General features: G+C 37.7%; 1 protein-coding gene across 2 annotated transcripts in view; it reads right to left on the bottom strand.

Moving 5' to 3' along the window:
• Nucleotides 1–13,984, bottom strand: part of ATP8A2 (ATPase phospholipid transporting 8A2) — a 673,473-nt gene that overhangs the window by 431,842 nt on the left and 227,647 nt on the right. For both annotated transcript variants that reach the window (XM_063429614.1, XM_063429623.1), the window contains exon 24: nucleotides 10,182–10,246. In XM_063429614.1, the coding sequence (XP_063285684.1) occupies nucleotides 10,182–10,246 (65 nt within the window). The remainder of the gene's footprint in view (nucleotides 1–10,181; nucleotides 10,247–13,984) is intronic.

The following is a 13,984-nucleotide window of genomic DNA, read 5'->3' as shown; positions in this document are numbered from 1 at the left end:
CCCCTTGTGTGTACGTTCTTTGATACTGTTCTGTAACTTGGTACAGACTGATCAGCACGGTTTAACTCTCTCTGCTCATAGGAGGCATGTAGTGCAATATTGTGAACAAGCAAAACAACATTTTGGAAGTCACAAGGTTAAGAATGTCACTACATGAAGATCAGAATCCCATACATTGTTTTTTAAATTACATTAAATCGTACAATTTGTACAAAAAAATTGAGGAGCCTCATACTGTCTGGGAGTGTTTAATACTGCGTTTGCTTTGCAGGCTGTTTATAAATAAACTTTAGCTCCTGTGAGGACTCTTGGAGAAACCACTCTTTGAAATTATTCACATTTGATACAATTGGGATTTCTGTTTGTATGTGCAGTATTAGCCAAGTTAAAACTCAGAACATCTTGAGGCAATGCTACCCTCGTTCCAAGAGGAGTTTGAGACGTGATGGGTTACCTTGGTGCCCCAGATGTTTTTGGTCTACTAGTCTTAGAGCTCTCTAAGTTGGCTTGTGATTTTTTTTTTTCTACCTAAATCTATATAATCCCTATAAAATACATTTACAATCATTTCCACATTTTAGGTGTATACATGGGCCAATATCAATGGAATGCATGAACACAAAACATCAACTTGCTAAGCCAGAGCAAACAGAAGGAAGAAATGTCTACATCATTGGTAGGCAACCTTTGGCACTCCAGATGTTGCGTCTATATCTCCTCTGATGATTTGCCAGGATTATGGCTGTAAGTGCATTATGGGAGATGTAGTCCACATATTTGGAGTGCCGAACATTGCCTACCCATTGCTTACACCTTTTTGTTTATGTATGTGATAATACATTACACTGCAAGTACCAAAACAACAGTTTCCTTTTTAATCGGATATTACAGTATAGGGTGTTTATCTTTAGAAGTTCTTATCTCCTGCTCTGTACTCTACATGAGGCTAGTAGGCTCTAGCAGGCAATTAACAGATTAGGAGATAAGATTATTCTAAATTAAAGGGACACTATAGGCACCCAGACCATTTCACCTCCAGTGGTTTGGGTGCAGTGTTCCTGTCCCCTTAACCATGCCATGTAAATCATTGCCATTTCAGAAAAACAGTTTATATTGCAGGGTTAAGACTGCCTCTAGTGGCAGTCTCCCAGACTACCACTACAGGAGCTTCCTGGTCTTTCACTGAGTATAATTTTGCACGAGGACACCCAGTATCTTTAGTTCCCCCCCATCGCTGACGTCGGGGGAGCCGGAGAGTGATCCAGCACCGAGGGAACTTGGCGCGGGATACACGCTAATGGTTAAAGGGTTATTTAGCCCTTTAACCCCCAGAGTAGGGCTAAGGGAGGGAGAGGGACTCTATAGTGTTAGAAATACAATTTAGTATTTCTAACACTACACTTTAATGGGGCACTGTAGGCATTATAACCACTTAATTTAATTGAAGTACATTTCATTGAAGCTTCCTGGCACCATCTCTCACTGTTAAACCATTTTAGGACAGTTTACATAAGGTGAGATTACATTCTGCCTTAATTTTACCAGCTCATACTAACAATGGGTGGTTTTGGTAGGTTGAGGGCAGTCATTATCATCTACCACTGCTATGGCTAATGATGAAGCACTACCCCTAGCAGCACAGGGGGTCCAACCTAGATCCCCATTCAGTATTAAACTATTTGAAATTATGAGATAGAGTGCCTACACTATCCCTTTATTGTGCTCAAATTTGGAGATGAGTGAATAACACTGTTTTGATTGTTTTCATAGTGTGAGTCTTTATAATCTTACAATATGAACATATTCAAATACAAGGGGCTACATTGTTACATACTGTGTGTTCACAAGTGACCATACAAGACTAATGTGACTTCTGACCACTCTTGCATTCATGCCTTCATTGTCTCATATGAAACTGGCTCTTTGGTTTCCTTGGGCAAAATGCTCAATGTTGACGAGGCTTTGTTTTTTGGTTATCATGGCGATCGGCGAATACTACCTACTTACCACTTTGTCCCAGAATAACATCAGGTTTTACTTTGGTCAACACAACATGAACCTATATTTCAAAACTCAATCTTTGGCATTTACTAAATGCAATTGTACATTGAGTTCTTATCTCACCTCACCATATTTTTTTTGAACAAAGATGGGTAGTTCATGTTACCTATATCGATAATTAAATTCTAAATTTAATTCACACACAAAAAATCTGGTATGAGTTCTTTGCATTTTAAAACTTGTGTGAATCAAAATGAACTCTTACCATGCTCTCAGGGGCCTGTTTGAGGCCAAATTCTTGCACTTCCTTTAAAAAAAAAAAAAAAGGCTCTTAAGCAGGATTTCGAGATCACATTTCCATGAAAGTTTTAGTAAGAGGCTGTGGGACCAGGTATGTCCCATGCCATGTATAGATCAAACCACAGTCTGGCAATTAACGTGACACCTGGGATAAAATAATGGAAGGGTTCTTTTACTCGTGTTGCAGCATTTACAACTGCCAAACCTGAGCTAAACTAAACAAAACAGAATAGCTTTTCATTATATAGCTATTTCAGCTTCTTGTATAGTGTTTAATGTTGTACACGCAGACCACAGCTACGTAGCTTGAAAAAGAAAGAGTTAATTTTATTTCATAGCAAATTGATATTATGTGACTTGTAACTTTGTTCATGTAACTTTATATAGGACATTAGCATTTTGGCTACAAATATTTTTTTTAGATTAATTCTTATTACTATTACCTCATACTGGAGTAGAAGTGACAGCACATCCAATGAGCATATCCAACTCGTCTAATGCCACAATTTCAGCCCAGAATTTTTTTTATTTTATTTTTTTTAAAAGCTGCACCACCAATGATGTTTTCCACCATTTACATTGGACTTTGCAATGTTTTGATTGATTAAGCCAAAGTAGTTGAAAGGGGAGCTGCCATCTCCCAGGATTTTTAATACTGTGTTTTCTTGATCATACATGTATTTGTGAAGTGTGACAAAAATAAAATTAAAGGGAAACTATAGTCACCAGAACAACTACAGCTTAATGTAGTTGTTCTGGTGAGTACAATCATTGCCTTAAGGCATTTTCATGTAAACACTGCCTTTTCAGGGAAAAGGCAGTGTTTACATTGCCCCTAGGGACACATCCAAGTGGCCACTCCGTAGATGGCCACTGGAGGGGCTTCCTGGCTCAGGGCTGCACAGTAAGCAGCCCTGCCATTCAGTGTCCCCACGCTCTGCATGGAGACACTGAATTTTCCTCATAGAGATGCATTGATTCAATGCATCTCTATGAGGAGGTCCTGTTTTGCCAAAACGGCACGTGGCCCCTCCCCCATGCAGGTTTTAGCCAATCCCTATGAGAAAGAATTGAATTGGCTAAAAATCGGCAATTTTGATGATGCCACAAAGGGGGCGGAGCTAGTGCCGGCAGACCCGCACGGCGCTGAAAATAAGATGAGTTTTAAACTTTTATAGGGGGAATAAGGGGGGGCAAGCCACCTATATGGTGGGTTTAGCACTATAGGGTCACACAGGCTTACCCGATACATCAGTTTCGGCATACCACAACCGATTTGTATATACTTCTATTTTCTCATTAATACGGCTTTTGGCCCCGACTACAAATATGTATTGTCTTTGAAATATTATGTTAGTCCAATAAAAAAAGGTATCATTGCATACTGCAATATTCTGGTATTTTGGCATCTATATATATATATTTTATTTTTCATTTTTTTGTACACACACACACACAGCCTGTAAAAGAATACAATACACAAATGCACAGTAGATCATTACAAAAAATGTAAAAATGCACTGGAGGCATTGGAATAATATATAGATGATCCTCCCGGATTGAAAACGTCAGCTAATTTAAAATAATATGCAGCTAGGAGCTTAGCTTGATTCATCTGGTGCTGGACAGGTAAAGAAACCATTTCTAAATCACACAGGGACAATCTTGTCGGAAGCATAACATTCCTAGAACAATCCATTACTATAGTTAATCTAGAAGGAATAGTTATTCATAAAATAACATAGTACCTTTCTCTTCCACTCAAGCTAAAAAAAGTCAGGAAATGGCTCCCTGCGGAGATTCCCTCTGCACTGAAAAGAACAGGCGTGATTGATTGCTTCTCATCAATATGAATATTTGTCAGGTGGTCAGAAGCCGATCAAAACAGTTATTCAATCACAAATTTGCAAGCCTTGAAGATAAGATGAAATACAAAAAAAAATTCGCAGGGGGAAAGTACATCTATTTTTTTGAAATAAAAGAGCTAAACACATGAAACAGAATGTTTTAACATTATTAATAGATATCAAAAGAGAGGTTTTTATAATGTGGAACGGAATTTAAATCCTTGTTGGTTTTGATATGGTTTATTAAACCAACATAAAAAATACCTACATAATTTGAGTGAACTTGCAATTTATGACCTGTTACATGTGAAATATAAATCCATCTGAACCATTACGTTTAAACATGACAATTCTGTGCTATTGCATAGAACCCAGGGGTATCAAACAAGCCTCTTGTCTCGGACATGTAGAAAAATGTAGAGTTTTCTTTTTAAAGCTTTACTGAAGGTAAATTGTATTCACTGCCTAATAAATCTAGACCAAAAATTCATTAATTGTATATGTAAATGTTGGAAATATCAAAGATTTATGAAGAATTTGAAAAGAAAACCTTTGCCATCTTAAATATGATGAAAAGGTCATTAAACAATTTATAATAAGATTCCTTATAGCAACGACCACTAAAAACTCTCCAAGATACACAAATGTGTTTCAAAAAATGTACGTACCATATATATTTTTTTTTTCATGGCCCACATCACACATCATTGAATGTTAGGGTATTGTAACCTCAAAGGGCATTTGGGATTAAATATAAAAATAAAATACAAGCTCATTTTACCATGTAAATCATATATGTTCTTGGCATTTGTCATGTGTGGTCCACATAACAAGGCTCCTAGATGGATGTAGTTTACGGCCACACACTGTAAGATATAGAATAGTATTTCAATATTCATAAGATGAACACTGAAGATCACTGAATGCTAACAGCTTTGAAACCTGGGTCCTCATGGACAAACCTGGACTCTTGTGATCTGTTCATGGTCCTAACATGACAGAGACGAAATACATTCAAGTGGCATTTCACAATTTCACTCCAATGAAAACCTCACAGTTTCCTATAGTGCTCTCTCCCCACGTGCTTTGAGTCAAGTTTAGTTATCCAAGAAGCTTCCAATAGCTCTGTGGGAAGAGGAAAGTTGTGGTAGGATATCAGGAGAAGCCTCTTGGTGAAATGCCTATAAACCATGAAATGTGAAAAAAAAACATACTAGATATAAACTAAGCCCTGGGTTTAGATGATCCGATTACTTTGGTATCATAACAAACTCATCACTGCTGAAGATCATCCCATCAGTTGTAAGCAGGAAATTGTAAACTGTATTGTATGGTATATTATATTATATTACACCTACATGGATTTCATAAAGAGGGTTATGATCTATTTTGGCATGACAGCTTCCAGGAATTAATTGATGTAGCTTTCTCGACATAGAATGTAGACAACACTTGCAATGGAGCTCTGGAAGTCAGGCTGAGTATCTTTGTTAGATCTGCTTCCTCACTGCTATCAGGGGACTGCAGAGTGCTGCAGAGCAGACCCAGTCACTGAAACTGGACTGGGTCTCTGGGGACCTTTTCTCACAGGAAGGGGTACAAGGTAAATAGCTCCTTTCCTCTTGTTGCCTCCCTGGGGCCACTCTGTCTGGGCTAATAGTTGTTATTCAGATGACTAATATGATTAGTCCAGACTTAATGATATCTCCCCTGCGGTATCCTCTCCAGACAGGGCACCAGGGAATCTGAGCCCCAAAGCTCCCTTTTCCAACAGAGCATCCACACACAACATGCATACTTGTATAGCTCACCCCCAAGTAGTGTGACTAGTCCAGTAGAGGAGGACAAGGAAGCTACCAGGACTCAATGTGGCCAAAAACATGGCACTCTGATCCAGCTGGGAACATACACATAATACTGCAATCCAGCAAACTCTTAATTGTTGAATTATCCATTTGGTCAGGCTCAAATAGACGTACGAAGAACCATAACTACAACAGAAATTGTGAGAGCATGCACTGCTTATCCACACCCCCGCAAGTCAACCTAATGAACTTACGGGAGTTATGTTGTGCATGTGTTTCCAGGCTTCTCGGAGCATTGTGATTGCACTCCCAACAATGGTTCTATACTTTTCTATTTACTTTTGTTTCTTTACATAGAATGAACAGCTGCAGAATGAATGAGTAGCAAAATAAGACAGGAGACCTCCTTCTACTGTAACAAATGAAGGGAATATAAGTGGTTATGGTGCTTGGAGTGTCCTATACATGTAAAACACTTATTGTAAGATTATATCATCCATACACGTTAAAAATTCAGTATAACAGAAAATTAAAACCAACAATGAGTTTAGTTTGAATAACACAGGATACATTAAAACCATTCGAATTATTATCACAAAATATGAATCACCCCAAATTGTCAATCAACTGTTAATAAAGATGCACTAAGGATTGAAGAGATTCTGATTCTCTGGAATAAAAACAGGCTATCAAAATGTGGGTGTCAGGGATTTAGCAAGTACCTCAAAGGTCTGCGGAGAGTGCCCCGTTGTGGTTTCTCCTCGACCCAATAGTGTGTTTATACTATTATGAATTACTGTTATTGACCAAACTTTCCACTTGACCATTCTGTATTCTGGTATCCTTGACCTGACTCTGTCTTATCATCTGATTTCTGGTTTCCCTTGACGTGGGTTATCCCTTAACTATTCTACCTGTCTGTTTGTTTGTCGTGAAGTCAGGTCACTCTAAGGCCCAGTAACACATTTTAGCACCAAAGTTATACTCTGCATACTGGAGTATTTGTACTTGTCCTTGACAATAGGTAATGTAGAACTTGATTTTTTTTTATTTTTTACTAAGTATTGTTTAATTTCTATTATAAAAAAAAAAAAACTAAATATAATTTAATAAAATGTGTTTCTGATCATAATTTAAGTAATCACATCACTACATTTCTACTACTAACCCAATGAATTTCGCAAGGATTGGGCAAAAACGTTCACAAATCATCTATATACTACCAGGTTCCAGTATTAGGGAAATTCATTCAAAAAGATAAGAAGACCTTCGGTCAATCAGAAAGTGCTTAAACTAGTCAAAACACACATCACTATATATTTCAATGTATTTGTGCAGTTACATTTATAAAAATAGCTACAATTAAAGCAAGACGTTTAGACAAATATCTGAAAAATAACTTGTAAGATTTATTCTGTAAAAGATATCAAGGGAATTCTGAAGGGATAACACTAGACAGAATATTTCAGATTACTGAAAGATCGTTTAGGTTCTCTCCGGAACTTTTCTACATGTTCTCATACTCTCCAGCACTGGAAACTTTGCTATAATTGAATAAATAAAAAAAATAGCAAGTGCTTAAGGCCACTCAACTCTTAATTAAAGAACTGTTAAAAAAAATTCCATGAAATGTGAGCCCAGAAAAATGAGAGCCTCATGAAAACTAATCCAAAAGGATCAAAATCAAGATAATAGTTATAACAGCTTATTGTACCAGGAAGGATACATTGAGATTTTAATCTGAAAATGATGGGTCTCCAGGCTGCTGGGGTAAACCCCACCATGGTGCATTACTGCAAATATGAGGGTGACCTCCCTCCCACTTAAAAAACATAACATACTCTGAACTCCTTGCTTTGCAAAATTCTTAGAATGCATATATCATCAAAAATTTAGATTGAGATCAACAGCAAAAAGTCCATAAAATCTAATTACAAGCCAAGAGAAGCGCAACGGTTGCTTAACACCTTAAGGACCAAACTTCTGGAATAAAAGGGAATAATGACATGTCACACATGTCATGTGTCCTTAAGGGGTTAAATAATTTTGGATGCAACTCTTATCATAAGTCATAATCTGATAATGAATAGGTTGTACATGAACTAGTTAAGACAAAACTAATCTTTATTTGATTTTTTAATCAGATTTTATGGATTTTATGCCTTTTCTCTTTTTCATTGTGAATTGCTCTCTTTCCTTTCAGCACTCCTAAAATTGATAGCTATAAGACCACATGAATAAAAATTCATAGTATTTTTTAAAACCTTATTGAAAGCAAGACATACATATTACCAGGGATGTAGGAAAGGTAGCACAGTACCATAACAGCAGTTTAAATTTAAAAGTGTTACACCTTACAACAATTATATATATATATATATATATACACACTGATCAACCACAACATTAAAACCACATGCCTGATATTGTGTAGGTCCCTCTCATGCTGCCAAAACAGCTCTGATGTATTCAAGTACGGACCCCAGAAGAAATCTGACTGTGTCCTGTGGATCTGGCACCAAGACATTAGCAGAAAGTACTTTAAGTCCTGCAAGTTGCAAGGTGGGGCCCCCATGAATTGGATTTCTTGTTCCTACCCATACCACAGATGCTCAATTGGATTGAGATCTGAGAAATTTATAGGCCGAGGCAACACGTTGAACTCTTTGTCACATTCCTCAAACCTTTCCTGAACAATCTTTGCAGTGTGGCAGGCTGCTTACAGAGGACACTGCCATCAGAGAAACACTATGATGCCATGATGCCATGAAGGGGTGTACGTGGTCTGCAACAATCTCTAGGTATGTGGTACATGTCAAAGTAACATCCACATGAATGCCAGGACCTGAGGTTTCTCATCAGAACATTGTCCAGAGCATAACTTCCCTGCCTTCTTCCCATAATGCATCTTGCTTTCCCAGGTAAAAAATGCAAACGCACCCAGCCACCCACCTGGTCTAAAAGAAAACATTATTCATCAAACCAGGCAACCTTCTTCCATTGCTCAATGGTCTAGTTCTAAAGTGGCGGTGGACAGGGCCGATACACAGTAAACTATGATACACTGTGTGTTCTGACTCCTTACAATTATGGCCAGGATTACATTTTTTATAAATTTAATCTACAGTTGCTCTTCTGTGTGATTGGACCAGGTGGGCTAGCCTTTGCTCCCCACGTGCATCATTGAGCCTTGGGCACCCATGACCCTAAGGCCAGATCACTGGTTGTCCTTTCTTGTACAACTTTTGGTAAGTACTAACCACTGCATACCAGAAACACCCCACAAGTCTTACCATGTTGGAGGTGCTCAGACTCAGTCATCCAGCCATTACTGTTTGACTCTTGTCAAAGTCACTTAGATCTTTTTGCTTGTCCATTTTCCCAGCTTCGAACACATGAAATTCAATAACTGACAGTCAACTTGCTGTCAATTGTTTGTTTTTACCTATATGGAAAACACTATGTATGTCTCATTTGTTTTACAGATGTAACCACCATATCTATATCTGCAATAGGTGGTATATCCTTTTTACTCTGTATATTTTTCTAAGTGGGTGTGAATTATTTTAATTGTATCACTTTACCTTTAGGTGTTAAGGGATTACACCTTTCTGTCACACTTACTTTTATTGTCTATTTTAAGTTGGAAGCGCCTACACAACTATACACCTTGTGTATATTTTGTTTGCTGTCTAGTATGTCCGACCCCTTCACAGATGCCATTGTAACACTATAATCAATGTTATTCACTTCACCTGTCAGTGGTTTTAACATTGTGGCTGCTCAGTGTATATTTATATACGTAGAATTCCGCAGAAACATGACAATGAAGGGGTTAATTGAGCTTCTAAATTAACAAAGGAATTTGAAAAATGCTATTTTTATTTTTATATTTCCACTGAGAAACAAATAGCGGATGACCTAGAAATCGCACTCTATCACGACTAGTGAAAAATATACAAATAGGGTATTGAAATGTATGAAACTGTCTTTAACATGACAAATAGTTGCATTGGCAGCAAAATGTTTAAGCTTTTTTTTTTTTTTTTTTTGCCAACTGTGCATTTTACAAAACAAATAGGTAACAAAACATGAGTAATATGTGACACAAAAATAGCATTTGAGGCTTTGTGCCTAGGCAGGGAGTTTGATTTCGTGCTAACGTCTCTAAATCCGTTACATCAAAGCAGTCAGAATATTCAGCAGCTACACAGAGATCATTACTTACATCTAGAGAATCTTCATTCACCATAATGAGTGACATCGTTTGAGATACAAGTCTGCATGAGTAACCTATCAGACGTAAAAAATATAGAATGTGTCATACTGTGTCAGGCAAGAACAGCAAACTAAGACATATACTTTGCACAAGATACAGAACTAATGACAGCCAGTAGATTCAATTAGCTGGATTCGAGCTAGTTCTTCATTGCTGAGATTTCTTAAGTGAAAGTCTTACTAACATAAGCAGGTGTATTCCCTAATCTGGGAGTTGTAAAGAATCGACAAAAAAAAATAAGAAAAAAAAATGAAAATTTTAGACCGAGCAGGATAAATTCTCCAATTCTGGGCCAAAATTTTAAATTCTCTGATTGGTTTAGTAACTTCTATAACAAACCATTCTGACCTGTCTTTTTCAGTAGCATAGGCCAGGACAACAGGGACTGGTGGGGGAAAATGGTGACGCACTCCGAGCTGCCAGTACTGTGCCAGGATATGCCAACATCATGGCAACCAGTTATTGCTATCTCTCCACAGAGAGTTAGGTCAAAATGCCCTAGAATTGCCCTTTGCAGGGGCAAAAAAAAGTGGAGGTCTTTTTTAATGGGTCGCCTTAAGGTCTGTATTTACAGCGTTCACAGATGTTATAATAATAAAAAGATGATATATAGCCTTCATCTCGCCAAGTGAATCAATCATTGAGTTATGAAGAATGCATTACTCACATAAATGTAGTTCACTGACAATATTTCATTTCTCTTCTGTGAATGTATATTGCAGATCAGTCTATTTAAATAGGTTTGGGATTGATTACCGTTTAATAAGAAACCAAACACGTCCAGTTGAGGAAGGCAAGCACTAAGTGTTCCCCATGCTTAAACCAAAGGTATTCTGGTATTGCAATAGATGACAGCTGGCAAAACCTCATTTAAAACATTACAGAACTCTCATCATCATCCTGGAGACTCACAATAGTAAACATTTTGGGTCCGAATTATTGTTCTTCCTCACTACAAGATATGGTTTATGTGTTGGACTTACTCTGTCTGACGTGATGTCCATCGTACAAATATTAATATTTTATTCTCTTAGCAGAGTAAGGATTTAAACTGCTTACTGAATAGCACTTTTTTCCCATGGACGTCAATGGAAGAACTGCTATTCAGTAAGCAGAGAATCTAGTCCTTAATGTTAACTTTCTAACTAGTTACTCCATTCACAGTCTTGAAACTAGAACTAAAGACAACATTCAAGCTCAGGCTCCTTAAAAAAAATTAAAAAGCCATGAAGTACTTACAATAGAATAAATTAAATTTCCTCCTGTTTCTTTCCTAATTTAAATAAGTTATTTCTACTCATTTCTCTGTTTTAGAATTTAGTAGTTTAGGATGTAAGGACGAGAGATGTAGTTGCCTATCTGGCACAGTACTTGCTGCAGGATGTGGCTAATGAAAGGTTTGGGGATTCCCTGTTATGTGCACACAGTGCTCTAGAATGCACCCAAGACACAGTATAGCACTTGCCACTGTTTCCCCATTGTGGGTAATGGCTGTGTGCATGTAAAGGTGTGAACTATTGTAATTGTCAGTTATCAGGCCTTTAGTGGCCTTGCCATCAAGCTGGTATATTTGGAGGACTTGGGAGGGGGTCAATTACAAATGCTGCACCCTGGTTGGATACATCATCTCCCTTCAGTTTGGTCTGCGGTGCCACTATTGCAGCAGCCACCAGTTGGTCATTAGGTTGCGAGACAATGAGTTCTGTGAGTTTTCGTATTCACAATCTCTTGTGGTTCTCCCTTTCTGCTCTTCTTTCTACAACGACTCTAAGCTGTAGGACATTACATGGGAGTTTTACACTCACTTTGCCAGCATTTTGTTACCGAAAATAAGTAATCAAGATCAACTGCTCTAATAATGGAGTACACTACGCAGAAAAGAACACTGTGGTATTTTATGCAGATATTGCTCAGCAAATGCGTCACAATGTAAACTTGCATGATTAGTGTGTTTCACCGAGCTCCCAGCAATGAAACACTTAGAATCATGTCCAGAAAGCAGTTTATTTACACAAAGTACTTTGATTTTGTGCTTATTGACTTTTTCATTGATGTAAATAGTCTCATTGTGTTGTGAAAATTGAGGAAAATAACAGGAAAACATGCTTTATTTTAATGCAATTTAGTCTACTGGAAATTGGAAAGAGTGAGACTTGAATGTTACTAAGTCTCATCTTTCCAAATATAAGCAGACCATTTAAATACTAGCTTGGGCTGCAATTGAGGCTGTGATTGGCTAAGGACTATTTAATCAAACACAATGGGAAGTCGGGAGGCAATTTCCTATTTTAGACTAAAATAGCAGAATTGGACAAATGTTTAAAAATGATTTTGTATTTTACACTAAGAATTGCAATTCTCTTTTCGATTTCCATAATTACCAGTTTAGTTTAAAGTTTGATAGGAGACAACTATGAAAATTACACAGGGTTAATAATTGCTTTCTCTAACAAATGTAAGAGTTATTGCGATGAATTACAGTTGTCAACATCTTACTTTGTTGTAATTGGCAAATGTAGTAAGGCTTTCAGTTTAAATCAATCAATGGATATACATTGGCTCAGTGATGTCAGACAGTCATGTTCACTTGATTTGAAACTCCAGCCAGCCAAGGTCACACTTTTTGGCAAACTGAGCATCATGGGACTTAATGCCGATGTATAAGAGCTACCAGCTGATTGCCTTAAAATCATAGACTACACTACAGCACTCCCCGCCCCCTATTGTAAGGAGTCAACCCGTTTTAAAATAGTTTAACTTTTTACCTGAACGTACCATTCCCCACCTCCAGCATTGCAACTAGTAAAAGGGCGTAACACCAGAAAAATCCTAAAAGAACAAAGAGAAGTCCCCAGTATATGGGAGATGACTTGTCTAGTGTTGCTCAGCTATAACAATGTTACTAGTCAGTACTGTTTCATATTGTAAGACACGACTCAGCCTAAAGGAAATAAAGTGTATACAATAGTCCATCACAACTCTATGTACATTCACCCTTCATGAATTACATACATGTCTATGAAAGCAGCGGCAACAAGCCCCTTCTGCAGCTCTATATCATACTTTAAAAAGCACTGCCTCTATAGGAAAATCTACGGAGGGTTAGTTACACATGTTGAGCTTCTCACTAACCTGCCTATTGTGCTTAGCCAGAACATTTACTATCCTCCTGGGTATATATGGTTGCTATATTGGTTATACCAATTGACCTTCATGTATAATTGGTGTAAGTAATATAACAACCATGCTAATGCTTTTCATATTGATGCTGTAGAGGTGCTTGTCGTGGGCCCAGGGTTGAAGGGTTGAAGGTCCTCTTGCTTGGGTGGGAATTTTACAAGGGGCAATTGTAATTTCATATTGTTTGAATTATATGGACAAAATGAATATGAGTATTTGTTTTGATGGGGCTGAGGGTTGTGTACAGCAAACAAGGGGCTATGGGAAGAGGATTGGTGGGTACCCTATTTTATGCAAATTACCTTCTATGGGTATCAATACCTCTGGACAGCTGCAATAAAGTCAGTTCTGTTTAACCCCCACATGTAGCATCGACTCATGGTGTGTATAATGACTGCTATAATCACTCGCTATATTTCACTCCCTAACACTGCTCAGAGTATTTTGAGATGAGCATCTGAGTGTTCCAAATGGCACTGAATACTTCTGCTCAGCAAGGCCATACAGGATGGACTGTAATTAGCCTAGGAAGCAGAGAAGTAACAGGGATACTCAGCTGAAATACCTGCAGG

This window comes from Pelobates fuscus, chromosome 1, assembly GCF_036172605.1.
Source record: "Pelobates fuscus isolate aPelFus1 chromosome 1, aPelFus1.pri, whole genome shotgun sequence".
In the NCBI taxonomy this organism is placed as follows: domain Eukaryota; kingdom Metazoa; phylum Chordata; class Amphibia; order Anura; family Pelobatidae; genus Pelobates; species Pelobates fuscus.
The sequence above is the reverse complement of the archived record's forward strand: the minus strand, read 5'-3'. Positions and strand labels throughout refer to the sequence as shown.